At 35.9% G+C, this 24,832-nt stretch overlaps 1 protein-coding gene across 1 annotated transcript in view; it reads right to left on the reverse strand.

The window, feature by feature from the left end:
• Nucleotides 1–14,112: 14,112 nt before the first annotated feature.
• Nucleotides 14,113–24,832, reverse strand: part of LOC138328962 (histone-lysine N-methyltransferase SETDB1-B-like) — a 52,385-nt gene continuing 41,665 nt past the window's right edge. Inside the window, exons 34-40 of the mRNA XM_069275668.1 lie at nucleotides 24,038–24,058; nucleotides 20,635–20,876; nucleotides 20,144–20,194; nucleotides 19,912–20,010; nucleotides 19,370–19,479; nucleotides 18,574–18,662; nucleotides 14,113–16,175 (exon numbers count right to left, since the gene is read on the reverse strand). Of these exons, the coding sequence (XP_069131769.1) occupies nucleotides 16,058–16,175; nucleotides 18,574–18,662; nucleotides 19,370–19,479; nucleotides 19,912–20,010; nucleotides 20,144–20,194; nucleotides 20,635–20,876; nucleotides 24,038–24,058 (730 nt within the window). The 3' untranslated portion in view covers nucleotides 14,113–16,057. The remainder of the gene's footprint in view (nucleotides 16,176–18,573; nucleotides 18,663–19,369; nucleotides 19,480–19,911; nucleotides 20,011–20,143; nucleotides 20,195–20,634; nucleotides 20,877–24,037; nucleotides 24,059–24,832) is intronic.

The raw sequence follows: 24,832 nt of genomic DNA on the forward strand, positions 1-24,832 counted from the left end.
CTTTTTTCGGTATGAATGGTGTTCTTGGCCGAAGCGACTTTTCATTTTTTTTAATGTGAATGCGAATCGAGTTTGATAATGTGACTGTGCCGTGCGACAAAACAGGGAAATGAACCATGCACTATTGTTAAAGTTGTATGGTCTATAACTTTCGCTCTTTTTGTCATAGTGAAAACTGTATAAGTGTTATACATATTTTTCTCCGTCTGCCTGAGGTTTAAACTTTCTAATTTTACCACTTTTTATAAAAAGGCAGCACTGGAAGTATCTTTAATTATAAAAGTAACAAATCTTTTTAACGTGTACACGTGAAAAATAGGCTCGAAAGATGCCGAATCATTCCGAACTCTTCCGAACATCGTCGCGACAATCTCGAAGTAAAACGAGAGTTGTGAAACCAAGAGAAAATATCAACAATTTTTCATAAACAAAATATGTGGTCGACCTCATCAGACTCTATCTACAAAGAAAATAATGCTCGCACATTACAATATTTGATACACACACAACATTTTACGGTAATGTGTAAATTGGATGTTTCAAATACTCAATCTGTGGACATATAACAGCATGATTTGCTCATATAGGCCAGAAGGAAAACGTAAACAAACACATGTGTGCTTACGCTAGTTACCTGGCTCACCACGTGCAGGTCGTGTCGAACGTCAGTCACGTGATACGATTAGGAATCCGACAAAACCCGAAGTCACTGAACATGGCGGTGATTGAAGGCGCTTTATTCAAAACCAGGAATATATGATTCCTAGATTTCGGCTCTCTTATAGGCCGACATATGCTTTTGGGGAGCTAAATCATCAAGTTACATGTCAATGTTTAAATATCAAATGTTTAAGTTACATATCGTTACAGTGAAATTAGCAGCAATACAACTTTAATATTGATGTACACAGAGACTCTTGCATTTCATCTTAGGTCATCGAAATAGATATTCTTACATTATGATTGTTATTAATAAACTTTACATTTTGCTCCGGAAACGTAGTGGTGGGTTTTGAGGATACTTTAAAGCGTTATTCAATAAGACGTGTCTCTTGTGCAAGCGTGTCTAACTCAGCAAGTCTGTTGACACTATATAAGATTGTCTGAGTGAAACTTTACAAGCTACACAACAATTGATTTTACTAACATTATTAGAGCTATAGAATCCGGAGCAGCAGCCCTCCCAGTCGTTACTGGCTGTATACAATTGCCAATTAATAGGTATACATGTCTAGTTCGGCAGATACGTGATGGTAAATTAGCATTGGATGGCCCTGTCGTGAGTGTGGGAACTCGCTTATGTTACGGCGGATATGACCAGTTCAAATATATTTATATGCTGATAAAAGCATACAGAAAAATCAATTGAAAATCTTACTGTACACGTGATGTCAATGTTACATAGATACACGTCAAGAATATAGATGCTTTGTATTGGTGTTGCTCATTTTTCCTTTGAACTTCATGACAGTATATCACCGTAAATGTACGTATTTTATAGCACTCTTTTGTGCTTATAAATGTGATTGCGTTAATTGCATTATCTACATGTTATTGAAATAGAAGTTCCCCATATTGAAAATTAATTAACGAGAGTTTTATATAAATATGATAAATATCAAAAACTCGTTGGGGAACTTATTTGTCCTATAACTTTAATTATTGATTCCCGTCAACATTCACGGAAGCTTATCATCACATACTGAATACTGCTAACCATAAATCATAGAGCCTAAATATTCTGTTGTCTTACTTTAAATAAACAGAAACTATAGAAAAGAAGTCCGAAATCAAAAGTCATAGGCAACTAATGGAAATCAAGGGAGATAACCAGTATGACAGGGGACGATGTAGGGATTTTTATAATTCCACAGAAGTCACGTTGTCAATACAACAGAAGTCACATTGTCGATTCAACAGAAGTCACAATGTAAATTCAACAGAAGTCACGCTGTCAATTCAACAGTAGTCACACAGTCAATTCAACAGAAGCCACACTGTCGATTCAACAGTAGTCACACTATCAATTCAACAGTAGTCACACTGTCAATTCAGTATTTATCACGCCATCAATTCAACAGTAATCACACTGTCAATTCAAAAGTAATCATGCATCAATTCAACAGAAGTCACAATATAAATTCAACAGAAGTCACGCTGTCAATTCAACAGAAGTCACACTGTCCATTCAACAATAGTTACACTGTCAATTAAACAGTAGTCACATAGTCAAATCAACAGTTGTTACACTGTCAATTCAACAGTAGTTACACTGTCAATTCAACAGTAGTTACACCATCAATTCAACAGAAGTCACGCTGTCAATTCAACAGAAGACACTTTATCAATTCAACAATAGCCAAATTGCCAATTCAACAGTAGTCACACTGTCAATTCAACAGAAGTCACCTTGTCAATTAAACAGTAGCAACACTCTCAATTCAACAGTAGTCACACTATCAATTAAACAGTAGTCACACTGTCAATTAAACAGTAGCCACACTGTCAATTCAACAGTAGTCACACTGTTAATTCAGCATTAATCACGCCATCAATTCAACAGAAGTCACAATATAAATTCAACAGAAGTCACGCTGTCAATTCAACAGAAATCACACTGTCCATTCAACAATAGTTACACTGTCAATTAAACAGTAGTCATGTTGTCAAATCAACAGTTGTTACACTGTCAATTCAACAGTAGTTACACCATCAATTCAACAGAAGTCACGCTGTCAATTCAACAGAAGACACTTTATCAATTCAACAATAGCCAAATTGCCAATTCAACAGTAGTCACACTGTCAATTCAACAGAAGTCACCTTGTCAATTAAACAGTAGCCACACTCTCAATTCAACAGTAGTCACACTATCAATTAAACAGTAGTCACACTGTCAATTAAACAGTAGCCACACTGTCAATTCAACAGTAGTCACACTGTTAATTCAGCATTAATCACGCCATCCATTCAACAGTAATCACACTGTCAATTCAAGAGTAATCATGCATCAATTCAACAGAAGTCACAATATAAATTCAACAGAAGTCACGCTGTCAATTCAACAGAAGTCACACTGTCAATTCAACAGAAGTCACACTGTCAATTCAACAGTAGTTACACTGTCAATTAAACAGTAGTCACATTGTCAAATCAACAGTTGTTACACTGTCAATTCAGCAGTAGTTACACCGTCAATTCAACAGAAGTCACGCTGTCAATTCAACAGAAGACATTTTATTAATTCAACAATAGCCCAATTGCCAATTCAACAGTAGTCACACTGTCAATTCAACAGAAGTCACCTTGTCAATTAAATAGTAGCCACACTGTCAATTCAACAGAAGTCACACTGTCGATTCAAAAGTAGTCACACTGTCAATTAAACAGTAGTCACACTGTCAATTCAACATTAATCACGCCGTCAATTCAACATTAATCACGCCATCAATTCAACAGTAATCACACTATCAATTCAATAGTAATCACGCATCAATTCACCAGTAGTCACACTGTCAATTCAACAGTTGTCACACTGTCAATTCAATAGTAGTCACACTGTCAATTAAAGAGCAGTCAGACCGCCGTTTCAACAGTAGTAACACTGTCAATCCAACAATAGTTACACCGTCAATTCAACAGTAGTCACACTGTCAATTCAACAGTATTCTTACTGTCAATTCAGCAGTTGTCGCACCGTCAATTAAATAATAATATCAATTCAACAGGAATCACTGTCAATTCAACAGTAGTCACTATCAACTTAACAATTGTCACGCTGGCTGTTTGAACAGTAGTCACACCGTCGAATCAACAGTAGCCACACCGTCAATTCAACAGTAGTCACAAAGTAATTTCAAATAGAAGACAACATCCAATTAACTTTTAGACGCACATTGTCACTGTCGATTCAGGAGTAGACACAGCGTCAATTTAACAGTAGTCACAACACAGTGTCACTGTCAATTCAGGAGTAGACACAGCGTCAATTCAAAAACACAGCATCTCTTAACATTAAACATAATTATTCACAATAGACACTGTGCGTTTGACCAATAGTCAAAGCGCCAGACACGGTTAATTCAACAAGAAATCTGAAGCCGGAAGTCTGTTGATTCGATTGAATGTTCGATTCCAAAAGAGAAAGATCTTTAACTTGATTAAATTGTTTGAACAGTGAACAATACCGCCGAGGTAGTATGTGAGACGGAACTATACTATACAGGGGCCATCGAGGACAACCTACACAATTCATTACACAGCTCAACAGAACGACACTTGCTCTTGTAACAAACTTGGAAAATTCGATTAAAATGAAATTTATATCTATTACAAACATTCATTTCGGAAATTATGTTAAAGGAAATTGGATAGAGACAAGCGTATGAATACAAATCATTTTAAATAACATGTATGCAGACAGGCATGTAATTGCAATTCTAGTACGAAACTAAAAGAATTACATAACAGTAGAATTCAGGCATTATTCTAAGTTGCTCTGTAGGCCTATCAAGAATAGGTAAGTAAAGCTATTACAAACATATACAAGTTCTAATCAAACAGGTTGTACACGATCACTAACAACATTTATTTTGTCTATATAAAAGAAATGCTCGGGATGTTGGAGTATCTCGGTAGCGGCGTGCTGAGAGAGAACAGAATTTAATGATCCCGCTAACTCACTTTACCCTGTAACATACACTTTTAATAACAGTGCATTTTATGTATATAACAGATGGTTCTATGGTAATAAAGCCATTTTCATCGATACTTTACTTTTTATAGAAGCCATGTCGGGCCGAGATACATACCAGGTAACGATTACCAGACGAGAGATTACTACATATAGTAGACATGATGGAGATTTCGTTACCATACAGCATTGTTTTATAAAATGTTGTTATAATTGGAATAGTTTTGGCGTTTATATACATAACAAATGGATAAAATGAATAATATGCGCTTAAGTGGACAATAAATAAGAATAAAGTTACGGTGCTTAATATCGTAGTAGCTAGCTATCATTCTTGTTTTGAGAGGCGAACTCGCTTTTTCTTTTCTTGGGAGGCTCCGAAAACCTACCCCTGCAATAGAAAGCTGGTATTTCATATTCATAGTTGACATTTGCGAGAAATAGTTTATCAAGTTCAACACCACACACTGGGACGGTGAAAACCGTGTCAAGGTCAACACCTAACACTGTGTACTGTGACAAACCGTGTCAAGGTCAACACCTAACACTGTGTACTGTGACAAACCGTGTCAAGGTCAACACCTAACACTGTGTACTGTGACAAACCGTGTCAAGGTCAACACCTAACACCGTGTACTGTGAGTAACCGTGTCAAGGTCAATAACTAACATTGTGTACTGTGAGAAACCATGTCAAGGTCATCATTTAACACCGCGGATGGTGAGAAACCGTGCCAAGGTCAACACCTAATACTGTGTACTGTGAGTAACCGTGTCAAGGTCATCAACTAACACTGTGTACTGTGAGAAACCATGTCAAGGTCAACACCTAACACTGGGGACGGTGAGTATCCGTGTCAAGGTCAACACCTAACAGTGTGGAAGGCGTGTATCCGTGTCAAGGTCAACACCTAACACTGTGTATTGTGAGAAACCGTGTCAAAGTCAACACCTAACACTGGGGACGGTGAGTATCTGTGTCAAGGTCAACACCTAACAATGGGAACTGTGAGAAACCTTGTCAAGGTCAACAACTAAAATTGTACACTGTGAGTAACCGTGTCAAGGTCAACACCTAACACTGTGTACTGTGAGAAACCGTGTCAAGGTCATCATTTAACACCGGGGACGGTGAGTATCCGTGTCAAGGTCAACACCTAACACTGTGTACTGTGAGAAACCGTGTCAAGGTCAACACCTAACGCTGTGTACTGTTAGAAACCGTGCCAAGGTCAACACCTAACACTGGGGACGGTGAGTATCCGTGTCAAGCTCAACACCTAACACTGGGGACGGTGTGTGTCCGTGTCAAGGTCAACACTTAACAATGGAGACGGGGAGTAACCGTGTCTGAACTCATGTCTATTCGGAGTGCCTCCCGATTTCAAAGCTTCCTCGAAGAATCATCAAAAGCATTTACGAAGGGATAACGTGAATGAATAGCAAAGCTATAAACTATTATTAGTATTAAATTTTCTAAAACGCGCCGATGTCATTCTGAAAACGTCGCTACTACGTTTTTAGTTTCATTTTCGGGAAGTTCCAACGGTTTCAGATTTAATTTTGCGTCAATATTACCATGATAACCGTATAACATATTTAGCCAAATATTACAAGTTACTTGTCCGAATATCTAACTATGATATTTATCATTATTTCAACATCGGAGCTTAGAATGTTTACCCAGACCAAGAACCACTATCCAACATATTGAAACAATCACTTCACACAGCTACTGTGTACACTTTGTGAACACGGATAATAAAACATTAGTTATTAATTGGCATCTAAATATTAAATTGTCAACGTCATCTGTCAGTTGAGACGGAAGAAATATTAGTCTAGGGTATTTGGTAACTCGATCTATAGACATTTTCCCAACCTAGGTTGTCGGTAGAAATTAGCCATCTTCGCTTCTACCATTAAAACAAATTAAGTACACGTACGTTGTGATTCAGAATTAATCGAAAGTTTTCATCGAGTGATGGGATCGGAATCGAGGCTGTTAAACACTCTGGAGAGCCAGTCAAGAGAGATGGAATCTGGCCACGCGCAGAGATGTAAACACACGAATAACTCTGATCATGATCTCTGTTTACATGAGTTTTAAAGAAAATATAAAACGTTTTTGTAGGTTTGGTGTGTTTGTCAGTGAACCAAACTATGTACTTAACGCAAACACGACCCCTTAATTAACAACAATATAAGAATGAATTAGGCATATTCTATCACAGTTATATTTATCTAATACTTTCGCTGTGGAGGATTGGTGCTAGGTACTGTATATTAATAATCTAACTGGTGATATATAACGAAGCTAATTAACCAAGAGAAAAGGTGAACTAGTTCTTCTAAGGAATCTTTTATCCCCCACACGTGTTTCATCCCAAAACAGGTGTAAACTGTACGTGATATGGTGGTACGATTGACAGGTGTTTTTAGGTTCAGGAGAGTCTACCTTCTGGAGCCCCGGTTGTCCGACATGCTCATTTCAGCATAAATCAGCAATAGCGTTTTGTTCTTACCAGAAATGGTGTCTGATTAGCCCCACAAAAATGTGTGTTCATGATTTCATCCGTCGTCATCAAAATAGACTATAATTCAATAGTACTTTCCGAACACACACACACGTACACGCACAGATCATTGCACTCACACAACTAAAACTAAAACTAAACAACTAAAAATAAAGAGAAAAGAAACAAAAAACAATGCGATTCATAAAGGATGACCTTTTCTACCTCATCGGACAGAGATATCTGCACTTCCGGCAAGGAAATGTTTCTGTCTTACCCAGGACAAGACAGTCTGCACGCGTAGAACATATTCGCGTTATAAACCGGAAGTTGTAAAACGTCATATATATATTCAAATATTTCTGGTTTGCACTGACAAGGACTCAATAACCATGCTTTCTAGTATTATCGTTATCAGTGTATGTTTACAGTTTGCACTGACATGGACTCAATAACCATGCTTTATAGTATTATTATTATCAGTGTATAATGATGTGTGTACAACACGTGCTCGTAGCAACGTGGGGGTCATGACCCCACTTTTGGTGGGAACATATGAATGACGCGATTCCAATCAGCTGTTCAATCGAATTCGTTGACGATGACGGAAGAGGAAAAAGTTATGGGTATTTTGATATAAAATATGCAACTGTCGCGATAATTATATTCATTTACGTGAAAAACTATAAATATAAGGAATATATTTTTATTTTGTTGAGAATATGAGGGTATAATGATAATAGAGCACGTGTAAATTATGTAACCCCGGCGATATAAAAATTAAAATGTGCAGTCGAATTAGACAATCAATATCACACTCGAACTCGAGCTCGTGCTTCACGCGCGTGCTGAACCATTTCGTTGACGGCTACCCGGTAAAATGAGTGATTTTAATGTTCATACAAAATTAGTTAGTATTTCTATGACTGTGCATATTTTAAAATGATTTAGATTCTTGTTTGTCACAGTGCAACAAGTTTAACAAAGTTTTTTGACAAAGGAAAATACAAATTTTCAAGATCATTTATTCTTGGGTTTGCAATCGCGTATTTGTATTTTTTAACATTTTTGGGTAAATTACAGGGGCGGAAAAAGGATCATTCCCTACCTATAGAGTAGGGGAGAAAAATATCTACCCTCAGAGGAGATGGAGGAGATTCACGACAGTCTATAGTCCTCGGCAAGCCTCGGGTAAGACAGTCGTGAATCTCCTCCTCGGGTAGAGATTTCTCTGTCCTACCCTAATGGTAGATAAAGTTCCTATTATTCTGTCTCGGTCGTTTATTCGAAAAGACGCTCATCTAGATCTCTTTCCTTGACAAAACACTGTTACAAACATGTAATTTCATCATTTTTCATAACCCAGCGTATCTTGATATATGTTAAAATCAGAACCAGTTGAATGACATCAAAGGTGGTTATACAGTAGAACTATAATTATACATTTAAATTGACCTTAATCTTAGACATCTTTCACTTCCTACTAATACATTGACGGGACCACCTTTTTACCACTCATTTTCGCCATGTCTTGGTGGTTAAATTACCCAGTGTTGATGTACAGATAAAATACATCGGCAAATGGATAAATGTGCAGAAAGCATATTATGTCATAATCATATCTTGTTAAAATCATTGTGGAACTTGGTTAGAACCAAAATAGCAAGAATTTACAGCAATCCTATTTGACATTACACTAAACAACTCAACACGTGCGAATGTAGACCATGCGCAATTAAGTGCGCGGTGCCTAAACGAAGTTTATTTTATGCGCGTGCAGCGTTACAATCCGAAGTTTTTAATTGAATTCAAGGTCTAATTTGGCACTTTATATATTCTGACGTAGGGAAAGCGAAAGCATTACAATATAACCGCCAGTAAAAATTGTATTGTTAATCCATAACCCAATCTTATCCTAAAATTATCGGAATGTGCTGGTAAACTTCGGTTTTTATTTCTGCAAGCCTTGAAGAATAGAAATTAAAACCCCAAGAAGAAATTTATGAAATATTCATGAAATGGATCCTAATTCATGAGAATACACTCATCACATGTAATTAAACGTGCCATGGCCTGTCCGATCATTTGTGTTTCCCGAGTATTCTGGTTTTCTCGCTTTTAATAATTGATATTATTTCAAATTCCTTATGTCGCATCTTTGTCCATTTTATGACGTCACAATAGTCACCTGACACTTGAGTTTTGTACTGTATTATGAAAACAAAGGAATATTAGTTAGCTATTGTCTTCTATAATTAAAGTCTAGGTTCTCATATAACAATAAATAGAAAAAAAAGTTTGGATCCTTCTGCTCAAACTCCAACCAGGGTAGCGTTATTGAAATCAGGCGCATTTTGCCCTAAAAAATCCCGAAATTCTAATGTTTTTGCTTATTCATTATCAAAGTTGATATTTTGAACCTAAATCTCAATATGAATGTCCAAATTCATATCATGGTTATTTAGGAATAATTACCCGTCAGAAAACATTTTTACTTTCGAAATTCATAATTAGCCAGCCAATCAGCGGCAGGGTTTAGATTCTATCCTGGGCTCAATCAAGTATACACAGGGGCGATTTCGAAGGTCTTTTTTTATTTAGTTGGTTGTTCCCTAGGCTATACACGTGCCGTGTGTGAGCGCCATCAATCTGACAGATTTGGGAAACGAAAGTAATTTTTCGTTTTTGCTTTGAATGCACAAAACCTAACAATGCCATATTTCTGACGTATGATGAAGTGCAATATACACGGGTTGTAAAGATTTAGGGAACTTTGATTTATGAAACACGAAAGTTTGTTTTTAATATCAATATGTAAGACAGATGATACATGTATACATGCCTTTATATTACAATAGATACGGGACCTACAGACAAGGATGTATTAACACTAAACATCCACCGACAGGGCGACATCGGCGGCGCAATATCTCAGGAAATGCTCTTTATGTATCCGGTATATAAATTTTCTTCGCAATTCTGATTATTTTTATTTATGTCGTGTGATATAGAAATTATCACCAAAGGTACAGTTTGGAAAGTATCTTATGTAAGAGAGTGATGGTAAACCTTAGCCCCGTCACCATGTGTCTGCGCGCCATCCGTTAGACAGACCTGTCCTCATTTGTAACCGTCCTATAGGTTTTTACTGATGATGGACACGGGTTTTTAACTACTTGCTTTTCTCTGTTATTGTATATTGAATATGTTTCCATACATCGGTGCATGCACAAGAAAAGAAAACATTTCAGGTGATTCAACACGCTGGACACGCTATACATAACTCACGTGAAATCAGTGAAGCGACTATCGTTATTTCTCTAATGAACGAATGGCCCTCTGTGTTCATTAAAAACACACTTTGGTACTGTTAAAAGGAAAAGTCGACGAACGAAAGAAAAAAAGACGAAATTATCGTGAATTATTAAAGACTCTGATTTCTCAAAATGAATAGGTTTTCACACGGGTCAAAGGTTACAAAGACCGCACTCTTTGTCCGTAGAACTACCAATGCCCTAACTAGTTTCATTTTTCTCCGTGTATATTTGTAATATCCCAACGTTGAATTTATAAGAAAATAAACGGGATGTTAAGGTTGAATTGGTACTTAGTCTCTGCTATGTGTCAGTAACACCCGCGTGCGTGGTACGTGAAATGCACGCGCACACGTGTTACACCTGGATAGACGCAGTGACCAGTCAGCGTTCTCAAAATACCCAGCCTAATGTTACACGGAAACCATATCAATAACCCACCCTCAAAATTCTTTACACACGAAAGAATCTCACTGGAGAATGTACACTAGCATTTCCTGTCCTAATAATAATCAAACCATCGGAGGATGGTCATCGTCAAACAAGTATTAAACAGAGCTTATATTGTACAAGTCTTAAGTAGTAAATCGTGTTTGATCCCGCAATGCATTCATTCCTGAAATTTCAGTCTGTCAAGTTTAAAAATGTTGTGTTATATTCTACAGATTCTCATGCATTTTCGTCCTACATACTGAAGTTTTATAAACCTCGTTGGTGAAAAAAATAATCAACTGATGGCAAACATTCGCGAGTTCTTGCCTCATATTAACAAGGAACAGCTAAATAAGTAGGAGAGTTGGACAGAATTATAGATAAAAATATAAGAAACGTTTGTTAAGGAAACATATTTAATTATATTTAGTAATTTCGGAGATCGCTTGGAGGATTAAGTCATAACCTATTAAGACTGACGATGCTGTTAAGTTTCATGTTGATCCACAGGTACCGTTTTCCGTGTTGTCCTTACTCTTTGACAGACTATTCACAATAGGATTTGTCAGATGAGCTACTGTAAATCCAGGTACTATAAATATTAACAAGGGACATTAGGACCCTAATTGCTAACCTGCTACCTGGTTATCCGGGTGCTTTGGCACCAAACTGATTCTATAGCCATTTGTGTTATTTCGTTCAAAGATGAGTTAAGCCTTTTATCCCTGTGACCTTGAATGAATGAAAGTCAGGGAAACAAAACCTTTGTAGTTTTCATCTTACATGCTACATATCAATTACCAGGTATGTATGCTTACTGTTAATGACAGGAAGTTGTAAATGAATGAAAAACACTTTGTAACCCTTCTTACCAGCATACAATATGTCTAAAATAAGATATCTTGGACAAATAGTTATCGACAAGAAATCATTTGCAGGTTTTAGCTTTTTGAACATGTGTGACCTGAATGTCAAAGTTATTCATTTGAACAAACTTTTTAGCCCTTCACCCAAGCATGCTACATGCCAAACATAAGGTATCTTGGCCAACTGGTAATTTACCAATCATTTGAAGATTTCAGCCTCGGTATGTATTCAGCAATCTATCAACTTAAATGAAATTCAAGGTCATTGATTTGAACAAACTTGGTAATTCTATTTTACTACCAGTCAAATAAGATAATGTACCATGTCTACATGTCTACTAGTTACTGACAGGGTTTTGGTTTTAAGAATTCAGCCATATTGGTTCATGATAAAAACTTTTAAGTCCTTAATTCCAGTGCACTAGTCTATAGGAACATTTTGAAATATTGTTTACGAGCAAAGTTAATGATTGGACAGCTAGACAGACATATGACCAATAGACAGCCAATGGGAGGACAGCTACACAGACATATGACCAACAGACAGCCAATGGGAGGACAGCTAGACAGACATATGACCAACAGACAGCCAATGGTAGGACAGCTAGACAGACATATGACCAACAAACAGCCAATGGGAATACAGCTAGACAGACATATGACCAACAGACAGCCAATGGGAGGACAGCTAGACAGACATATGACCAACAACAGCCAATGGGAATACAGCTAGACAGACATATGACCAACAGACCGCCAATGGGAGGACAGCTAGACAGACATATGACCAACAGACAGCCAATGGGAGGACAGCTAGACAGACATATGACCAACAGACAGCCAATGGGAGGACAGCTAGACAGACATATGACCAACAGACGGCCAATGGGACTGCACCATACATTGAACTTGCTTTCCCTTTATGTAGGCAAGCTATAAACCAGTTTGTATACATAGAAACCTGTCTAGTGACTACCTCTGTATGGAGACCACCTGCTTAATTAGGCCATTATCTTCAGGTCCAAAATGGCTTATTTCGGTAATTTAATTAAACTGTATATATAGATCGACCACCTAGCTATAAAGACCATTTATCTTGATTTGATTGTATCTGGTAGAAAACAGATAACATTTTGTTGATATTATTCTGATCTTCCTTTTCAGTCTATTGTCATAGATATCAACAAAATCATAAATAAAGCTACACGGTTGTTCTTTCTATGCTACATGGTCGTTTTTTCTATGCCACACGGTCATTTCTTTCTATGCCACATGGTCGTTCTTTCTATGGCACACGGTCATTCTTTCTATGCCACACGGTCATTCTTTCTATGCCACATGGTCATTCTTTCTATGCCACACGGTCATTCTTTCTATGCCACATGGTCTTTCTTTCTATGCCACACGGTCGTTCTTTCTATGCCACATGGTCATTCTTTCTATGCCATACAGTCATTCTTTTTATGCCACACGGACATTCTATGCCACACGGTCATTTTTTTATGCCACACGGTCATTCTTTCTATGCCACATGGTCATTCTTTCTATGGCAAATGGTCATTCTTTCTATGCCACATGGTCTTTCTTTCTATGCCACACGGTCGTTCTTTCTATGCCACACGGTCATTCTTTCTATGCCACATGGTCATTCTTTCTATGCCACATGGTCATTCTTTCTATGCCACACGGTCATTCTTTCTATGCCACACGGCCATTCTTTCTATGCCACATGGTCTTTCTTTCTATGCCACACGGTCATTCTTTCTATGCCACATGGTCATTCTTTCTATGCCATACAGTCATTCTTTTTATGCCACATGGACATTCTTTCTATGCCACACGGTCATTTTTTTATGCCACACGGTCATTCTTTCTATGCCACATGGTCATTCTTTCTATGGCAAATGGTCATTCTTTCTATGCCACATGGTCTTTTTTTCTATGCCACACGGTCGTTCTTTCTATGTCACAAGGTCTTTCTTTCTATGCCACATGGTCATTCTTTCTATGTCACATGGTCATTCTTTTTATGCCACACGGCCATTCTTTCTATGCCACACGGTCATTCTTTCTATGCCACACGGTCATTCTTTCTATGCCACATGGTCATTCTTTCTATGCCACACGGTCATTCTTTCTATGCCACACGGTCATTCTTTCTATGCCACATGGTCATTCTTTCTATGCCAAACTGTCATACTTTCTATGTCACATGGTCATTCTTTCTATGCCACATGGTCTTTCTTTCTATGTCACAAGGTAAGATTTTCATTTGACAACAACACATTAGGGTAACGTTGATTTTTTTTTATTAGAATTATAAGACACATTTATATCAATAGAATTTCAACTTTTACAACATTATTTACAACATGCCTGAAGTTGACCAATTTTACAAAAATATGACAACTATTATGTTACAATAATAAGATCCTATATTCCAGACTGTAGTCAGTTTATGTCATTAAAGACATATCAATACAACAGAAGGAAAATATCTTCACTTCTGCCGGATATAAATCCTATATCATCATGCTTACATACATCATCTTCTCATAAACTTACAAATCAGGTTGTAAATAGTGTAATATACACAGTTCTCTCCTTATTTACCAGGATGTTGAGGAGTTATCCCCCCTATATCAGGAACACAGTTATCTCCCTTTGTTGCAGTAACCATGGCCATTATGTTAACATTGTATACATTAGATCCCCTATAAAAAAGGATAACACTACTTAATAAATTTTCTTCATGAATAGGAATTTTTCCACCAAATTGTCCAAGGTAGGTTACCTGCTTCATCATTGCAGCTTGTTCCTAAAAGCTCTCCTCCCTTTTTGTCCATATAAACATCAACAACATTAAATTTCCATTGTTTCTATATATTGTTTCTATTTTCCGTATTAATACAAACAATTTTTATCCAAACTTTAATGTACATGGCTACCAGCCCCTTATTGCTATGGACATACATGTACTTATCTCACTTTTTCTTCCATGCTATGATTATCTCCCCTTTCTTTCTATGAACATGATTATTCCCCCAATTCTTGACATGATTAACATCAACCCCTGGTATATCTGAACAGTTTGGTCATTTTGTACCTACGAGCATGTTTGTTCCCCTTTTCTCTCTCTTTTGGACATGATTATTTCCCCTATCCCTTGACATGACTAATATCTACCACTTGTTTATCTGAACAATTTATCATTTTGTACATACCAGCATGTTTGTTTCCCTTTTCTCTTTCCTGGACATGATTTTCTCCCCTTTCCTTCTATGGACAAGATCATCTCCCATTTTTCTGTTAACAACATTTTTCCTTTGGTCACAATTATTTCACCCTCCTCATGTCATCAACATCATTCCTTAGCCCATCACTCCATGAATCACAATTGTCTCCCTTTTGCTCCTCTAATTTCGTTATTTTAAAAAATCGAAATCCTTTTATATAACTAACACAATCCTATCATTTCTCTTATGTTAACCTTAGTATATAACAAACACAAAAAGCGTATTTATTTCCCCTTTTGTATTGCGTAGTTTTTCACCATTTGTGTAGTTATGAATGTTTAAGACATGGTGAAAAAAAATCCTTTTTCACCTTTTCAAATTATCTATACAAGATATCTTCCCTAATTTTAAACTCCTGTGAGCAGTCCAATCTTCACCATAGCCTCACATTGAAATAAAGGCCTCAAAACCTCAAGCAATGTTCTTGTTTAAATTTCAACATTTTGATTCTTCAACAAGACATTTACTATGCGACTGTATTGTTCAATACGTTCATACAAAAATAGCATACATTAAAACTATTATTGCAATTATTTTTAATAACAAGATTTTGTATGTAACTATGAGCAGACAGGATATAACACAAGAGAGAAAGCTACATGAACATGAGGTTAATACATGATCTGAATGACTTGATGTACCATGCTCACTCACACCCAAACTGACTAGTTGATTGGTCATCACTTTACTTTGCCTTATTGCTTCTAACAAACATTTCTCATTTTCAACATTCACACAAAAATCAGACACAAAACATTCTACCATTAGCTGACCTCGAATAAAGAGGATGTTTGTATCTGTGACAATTGAGGATACTCTATCTGATAGACCTTCAGTCTCTCCCGATCCCCTCTGATTTTCTCTGACATTCATATACAGCCTCACGCCTGATTTTTGATATCTTATAACCTATTTAAAGCCGCCTAAACTAATGCGTATGATTATAGAAGGCGTCCTCGGCAGTCTGCTGATCCGCAGTAACAATAGAGGATTTTACCAGGCACACTTCCCACCTCGTAATTGTAGTCCCATGTCAGTTCTGTACCAGCTCGAATGTACCTAGCAAAAACAGCAAATGCACAAATCAGCTTTTAGAAACTGACATTTAAATACTTTGGATAAATTTAGAAAAATTATATCTAATGTGATCAATGAATAATTTAGTTTCTGTCAATGTTTAAGATACCATCAAACCTAACGCCAAAAGCGCTAAAATAAAACTATCGCTAATTTTAGTACGTTCACAGTATACACTAGATAAAGGAAATGCACATTTTCCCCATTTCTGTGACTTTTTTTAAAAACAAAGTAATTGATATTTTATGCCTCTGATAACTTTGTTTTGGAATCACAAAATTCTTCAAAACTGGATAGCTCTGTAATAGTCCAGTAAAGATAGGGTGTTACCCCAAAATAATTGCAACAGAATTTTTTCTTTGTTTTTCATACAGATCTGATTTTGTTTTATACAAGAAAAAAAGTTGCCACAAATAAAAATTTGGGAAAGTGTTATTTGTTTGACCCAGAAAAAATATGGATATTTGCATAATTTGCCAACTTTGAAGCCAAATATAAACTTACATGGTTATCATGAGATACTAGAAAATTAATGTATGACAAGAACGTTATAAGGACAGCACAGATTGCCAAAAACACAAGTTGAAATCAACACAGGGAAAAAGTATGACAGCATGAAAATTGCATAATAATGTCCTTGCAACAGCCAAATATGCTTTTGTTGGATTGTTCAGATAAAAAATTGTTATTATCAACAACGCCATTGATACTCATTTTGGTGGAATCTTTTTAAATAAAACTTGTTGATTAAAGGCTTTAAAAGTAAAACATTTTACTTTCACTACCTGAGATAACATGGTTGCTCAAATTTGGTCTTTTGGCCTTTTCCAATGATATTTTGAAGTCCAAATTGAATGATATGTCTTTTTCATTCAAGAATTATTCAGTAAGTACCGTCTCAAGTGTTTAGATAGTTATTAATTCAGATTCTATGTAGGCTATACTCATCTAAAAGAGACTACTATATCAAGATATCCCCAAACATAAAAGACATTAGGTCGATCAAATCCTCATTTAGTGCCAATTTGACTAAACATCTCTAATTGGTCCTTAAGTTGAAATATCAAAAATGTGAATATCTATTTTGTGACTAATCAGATTGCAAAATCCTTTGGCAGATATTACCACCATAATGGAGCGCTCTTTATAAAGTGAGATTGAAGTTTCTTTTTGATCAAATATTTGCATAGGTCAGTTTTTCATTTTTCCATAATGGAACCGGATGGGGGTTATATAATTTTCAATGAGATAAAGGAATAAAATAAAAGTTCAAGTTCAATTTTATAGCTGAAAATCATCAGAGTTCTGCTTTATTTACTGGCAAAATTTTATGACAAACGAATAAAGCTTTAGCATATTCAAAAAATTACGATTTTTGTATTGCAGATATATGGACTTCGACATATTTTGGTATTCAGCCAAATTAACGTGATAGGAAGTTTTTACTTCTAAATAAGATGTGCATATTTATACCGTTTTTACAACAAATGATCAAAATAACAAGTAAAAAATATACAAAAAAGGATATAACATATTTGGAAGCATTTGCTTTTTTATTTTCCGAAATATTAACTTCGAAAATGGGTGTTTTGCCAAAAATCTTAGTATAAAAACACTTCAAATTGGCACGATCTGTCAACTTGTCATGTTAATATTTAGTTTTTTTTTAGCTTATGTATTATCGATCATGCATTAATATCAGAGAAAATGTGATTCTTTAAGGCATTAAACATAAACTGATTTAGTTCAGGGTAAGATTTTATAAATGTTTGCATCTAAAAAGAACAAAAACTGAATGCTAGCTAAATTCAAAAGGTTTTGAGCCGTTTTCATCCTTCTTTATTTCTTGGATTGACTGAAATTATTGTATCATTTCAACTTATTTGTACTAACCTAAAGTTTGTCTTACTATATACCCGATTTCATATTTCAAGTATTGCAAAAATAGCAGATATTGTACTTTAAAAGTGGTCAAAAGTGTGATTTCTTTATATTTTCTTATTTTTCGGGTGTTGAAAAAACGACTTTCCGAACATATGATTTTTGGCGACTTTTTTCATGGTAAAATACTAAGATCCTCCAACCCAAAAAGCAGAAAACAAATTCTGTTGCAATTATTTGGAGGTAAGGCCTCTATTTTTCGTATTTTTACTGAACTATAAAGTATGAAAGCCCCTGCCTTCAGGTATTGAAGCAAAAAGGACAAGACCCTACAGAATGTGGTAGGACACAATCAACATTGGTAACACAACATCCCTGTCTCAATTTTATGACATGAGTATTATTAAAATAATCCACAATTAAATAACATATACTGCAGACCATTTCTAGAAGAATGTTTGTGTATTTCTGTTGATTATAAAAAAGAAATTTAACTTACTGTCCAGCGAAGAAAGTCACCCATGGAAAGCGCAGATCATGCGTGTCTACAAACACGTTTTGAACGAACACATTTGGGGAACAGCTATGCTGTAAAGACAAAGAGCATAAAATGAAATACTAAAATATTACAGATAAGTCTACAAATTGTTAAAATTATAAACTTCTGTATTTCTCTACCTTACACTCAAATAATGGCTGGCAATGTCCATTGACATCTTATTACATGTTAAGACAACACGCTAATGTTTACAATGCATCTTAACTCACAACTTAAAACAAAACCTGATGTATTCTAAAGATTTCTAATCTTCAATGAGCTTTATATTTTCTTTAGATTTCTAGCCTGAATCAAAGTCATTCGTTTCCTATAAATTTATAACTTCTATATATATAGAATTTTGACTCATATTGAGGTAAAGCCTGTTGCTAACTATACATTTTTAACTTACTTTGAGGTAACGCCTGATGCTTACAATAGATTTTTGACTCACATTGAGATAACGTCTGATGTTTACTATAGATTATTTAACGTACATTGAGATAACGTCTGCTGTTCACTATAGATTTTTTAACTCATCCCCCTCCCCTTAAAGTAACTTTTTTTTTTAATGAATGTATAAACAATGATTCTATATGTAATTAATGTGAAAGTGGTGGAAGTGCATAATTGAAATAATCAATTAAAATATGGAAATTGGTATGAAAGTCCTTCTGTGAAAGGAAAAACATTGTTATTTACATGCATATATTGAATAAAAAAAAAATTGAAAAAAAAAGAAGATTTTTTAACTTACATTGAGGTAACGCCCGATGTTTCCCATGGATTTGGCGTCCATGATATAACATTCTTGTCCATCATGGAAGTAGTACCTTGTGCCTGGTTTCTCATCCTTCTTCTCCTCATCTGTATAAAATCGCCCATAATTAGTCAACTCAGAACATTTATTTGTCTATTAAAAACAAACTACACATTTTCCACAACTTTATCCAGTATTATACAGTGACAAATCTACACACACTCGCGACCTGGTATAGAATTTAAAATGGTGTCATAAAATTGACCAATCACCACGTAGTATGTAGTCGTGCCTGCAAGGGCACATGTAATTATTCAATGTTGGAGCAAATGTTGTAGCATACACAATACAAAGAACATCCCCAGTATATAAGCAGTTTGATTGACCGAAGTTGATCTGTCAATTGCTGGCAGTGGGTTACTTAAAGGCAATAATTGTAGGCAATATTTTTAAGTTGTTTTGTGTGATTTCATCAAATAGAAAGGGAAATAACTCTTGGTAGAGTCCTCAGTGATAACGTGCACTAAGATCCTACCCACCTTCCTCTATTTCTTCAATCTTGTTCTCCTCTGGTGGGAGTTTCTTTTTAGGATCAGGTAAGTTCTTAAACCGAGATGTCTTAGATGTACTTCTGCGAGCTGCAACAGAACAAATTTTCAAATTAGAACAAAAAGCCTTTCTATAACAAACTAGAATAGAATAAGGAACACTAATTACAACCTTTACTTAGGTGTTACCTGTGATCAACCTGAAGATATCACCTGTACATACCTGTTAAGCAGGTCCTGACTGGGTCTGGGTATACTATTGGAGCCTTGGCAGCTGTAAAATAAAGCCATAAGAAATATGAAGTTAAAACATAATACTTAGGGAGGATCATCATATTTAAAATCATGTCATATATTGTTTTTTTGTGACATTGCTAAGTCAGAATTACAAAATATAGCATTTCTTTTTAAATTTTTTATTAACAACCTTTAATGCCAGACAACAGAAGAAATATTCCGATATGTTTTTTCTCTTGATTTCTGATGCTTAGTAACAAATGTATATGAAAATTGAGCCATATTACTAGAATCATCTTACAAGATTGTAATATGTTAATGATTAATTTTGGCAAAACTTATTTAATATGTAAACACATGCAGTATCAGTAATATTGATGTCCCTAATATACAGGACATCAGATTATGTTGCGATTGCACCATTTACTGTATGTTTTATTGGTCCTCTGACATCTAACTCTGAATATAATTAAGTACCTTCTTTCTTTTCTGATTTCTGACTTTCCTCTTTAGGTGTAGCATCTGTGTCCAGATCAGGCAGAGAATCTGAGTCCATCCCGAAGGAGTCTACTGAACCGGACTTTTTCAGGTCTGGTTTGGACTCTCCAGTATCCATATCTTCGTCGTCGTCGATGGTGATAGGATTGTCCTTGTCCACTTTATTCACCCAGGCAGCTGTCGCAGCATTCTTCTCGGGACTTTCCTGGAACCTCACTGACCTACAAAGACAGATTAGTAACAAGGTCAGGTCACAAAGGTCATTCAAAACCTCAGTAGGAGGTCAGGTCAAGGGTCAATAGTATATCAATGTCAAATGTCAGTTCCTGATTACCTAAATTTTATGTGATATATCTACCAAGATCAGTCAGAAATCAGGGCAAAGGTCAATGATATATCAATATCAAAGGTCATTTTCAGATCACCTCACATCGTACATAATGTTTCCACCAAGAAAAGTCAAAGATCAAGGTAAGGATCAATGTTAAATCAATGTCAAGGGTCATTTTCTGATCAACTCAAAATCTACATGAAATTCCCACCAAGATCAGTCAGAGGTTAGGGCAAGGGTCAAGGTCATATCAATGTCAAAGTTCATTGACTACTAATCACCTTACTGGTCAGTGCTATTCATAGCAAGGTAACTTTGGGTTTGCATATTGAGAGGGTCAATGGACACTAAGGTACATGGCATATATATACCATAAATTACATTCTTAAGGTATGCATTTCAGTCATTGCTTAACTCAATCTTATGTCTGAAACTTAGGAGTCACTCGTAGGCATGTCACAGAAAAATAAATTTTTTTGTGTGGAGACCGTTCACATACCATAGGAATGAAATACATTGTATGTAAATTGTTATTACTTGTGATTGTTATTGACAACTATGATAAAACGTTTTCTTCCTCCATCATAAGGAAAATTCAACTTTATGTCTGACAATAAGATTATTTCCTTGCCTGGGGTTTATGTTTTTAATGCTTAATCTATTTTATCAGAACATTTTCATTCTGCTCTCAATATTTATGACATATTCCCCAAGCACTACAGTTTGATCCAAACATGCAGCACTATAGACGATAATAGACTAGCAAACAAAGTTGAGATAAATAAAATCACTTCTAAATAAATAATTTCAAATATTTCCCCCTGATAAAGACACATCAAACCTGCAAGACAATGGATGATGCAGTGGTGGCTTTGGAAAACCAGGATCTTGTCTTACTACATTGTTAGCTTACGGTAACCATGTAACTATACATTACAAACTTTACATGTATGCAGCATACAGAGGACTACAGCTACTTGCATAACAGTTGTTTGAAGAATTCACTTATTTGCATTAAATTGTCCAGTCCCCAGAACATGTTAGTATGACCTATACTCTCTTTACTTACCAGGGTCCTTCCATATTTTAACATGTACAGGTATTGTATAATGACAAGACATATTTGAATAAATGTACTCTGTTTCAGAAAAACTAACAATTCCATGTCTGTAAGCTAACAATACTTGTTAAGGCTAGATTCTGGTCACTAGCTATGTGTTAGTAGTATATCATGATCACTTTGTCTAACTGGTCACCCAATGAAAAGAATGATATAAAACAAAAACTGAACTCTAAACACCAAGAGCCCTAGTGCATCGAATCATACACAATAGAGCGCTACCAGATCTCCAAAGATAGCACCACATGCGATTTGTCTAAATTCTGAAACTGTCAAACTCCTTAGTTGTACCAAGTTTATTTCTGAAGATCTTTAGTTTGATAGCTTTTGACAAACAGTATAATCACAGAACTGGCAAATGTTGACCTCATTGTTACTGTGATAACTCCCACACTGGTTACTGGAAAACAATATGTGTCGTCATTGTGGCATTTCATTGTAGGGGAGATGAGAACAATTCTTCACCAATTTAAAATTTGAACACTACTGTTACAAAGAAAGGGAAGACAACACTCAGGCTTCCATTGGACTTAAAATTTGAACACTACTGTTACTTGAGAAGAGAGACAATTTTAACCCTCAGACTTTTATATGATTTGAAGTTAGAATACTAGTGTTACTGTCATGGCATGCAATGCACTAGTGAGTCATTCTCATGATAGGTAACTAACATGTTCACACCATATCCAACACCATTCACATGCAGAGCTGATGACAACACCAGTCACAGACCGGAAACAGAGTGTTTAATCTGACTGTATATGGCTCAAGTTGATGTGTTAGATTAAAGACAAGAGATCCCAGAGGGATCTTGGCACCCACCAAAGAATGATCTATGTCTGACAATGGAAAGAGGGATCTTTTTCAAACACACTACATATAAAATTTGTGACAGAACCCTATAGTACTTTCTAAGAAATAGTGGTAACAAACTTCAACAATGAAATCTAAGATGGCGGCCGGTTTGCCATCTTGTTTAGCGATCAGTCCCGAAAGGCATTATGGATCAGTCCTTAAATGTACTATGCACAACTAGGATACAAGGGGAAACTGTATATGAAATTTGAGAAAGATCCCTTCAGTACTTTCTGAGAAATAGTGGTAACAAACTTTAACCATTAAAATCCAAGATGGCCACCTGTCGGCCATCTTGTTGACCAGTCAGTCCCAAAATGCAATATGCACAACTAGGGTCCTAGGGGAACCGACATATGAAATTTGAGAAAGATCCCTTCAGTACTTTTTGAGAATTAGTGGTAACAAACTTTAACTATCAAAATCCAAGATGACCGCCTGTCGGCCATCTTGTTCACCGATCCGTCCCAAAATGCAACATGCACAACTAGGGTCCTAGGGGAACCTGTATATGAAATTTGAGAAAGATCCCTTCAGCACTTTTTGAGAAATAGCGGTAACAAACTTTAACTATCAAAATCCAAGATGGCCGCCTGTTGGCCATCTTGTTGACCGATCGGTCCCAAAATGCAATATGCACAATTAGGGTCCTAGGGGAACCTGTATATGAAATTTGAGAAAGATCCCTTCAGCACTTTTTGAGAAATAGCGGTAACAAACTTTAACTATCAAAATCCAAGATGGCCCCTTTCTGAAAAATAGCGGTAACAAGAATTGTTAACGGACGGACGGTCGGACGGACGGACGGACGGACCGACGACGGACCACGGACGAAAGGCGATTTGAATAGCCCACCATCTGATGATGAATATAGAAACGTCATGTAAGACACCCTCAACAATGACAATTTAATTGTGTCACTTCCGTATCAATGGAAGCATTGTTTTATAGCCATTGTCATAATGACCAGTAAGAGAATATGAACATGGTGGTAGAGAGAGATGAAAACATGTGGGGGTGAGAAAACAACTGGTCAGACCGTGCAGTAACCCTGGTAACAGTGCCATATACAGTACCTCGATTCACCGTCCTTGACCCTGACAAAGAAATAATAAAGTTCCTACATTATACAGAAAACTTGGAATGAATTTCACCTACAATGTCTTTTTCACCATCAAACGCAGATAGTGATAACATTATAGACAACAGAATGTATTACCCACTAAAGCTTCGCATCAAGGACTGGATTCATCATCTTTCCTTAGTAAAAATGATTTTTTTATTACTATAGTTATACCATAATTAATTAAAGGAAATTTCTTTATCAAAATCTGAATCCTTATTCCTAATTTAGACAAAAGAATCAGTGCATGTACAATGTTTTGATTTTATTGAATTTCCTCGGGTTAAGGAATGTTGGTGACACCTGGCGCCAAGACAGTGTTAAGGTAACCAAAGGCTTAATTAACCATTCACAAATGACGTTACAAGATGTTATAGGTCATTTGATTTGGCTAAGTAAAACCTTGTGTCTAGAACTAATTAGCAGCCAGTATGATGATATTAGCTATGACTATATACACATATTACTTTAAGCAGTATGTCTATATATGATAAGCTCTATTTGATTGATGATATTGATTAAGATATTGCAAACATACACTGTACGTATTTCAGTAGTAAATGTTATCTTTCGTCTTATCATAATGGTGGTACCCACGCAAAATCTGATCTAATTATCAGAACACAATAAATTTGGCATGAGTTGCAAATTCGAATTTTATATTTTTTATTATTAGATATAAAGAAATTGTAATTTTTTCATGTGAAATTTGATTTATGTGAATGGGTTTTCCTGTGAAATCCATGTA

This window comes from Argopecten irradians, chromosome 8 (genome assembly GCF_041381155.1).
Source record: "Argopecten irradians isolate NY chromosome 8, Ai_NY, whole genome shotgun sequence".
NCBI classification, from domain to species: Eukaryota; Metazoa; Mollusca; class Bivalvia; order Pectinida; family Pectinidae; genus Argopecten; species Argopecten irradians.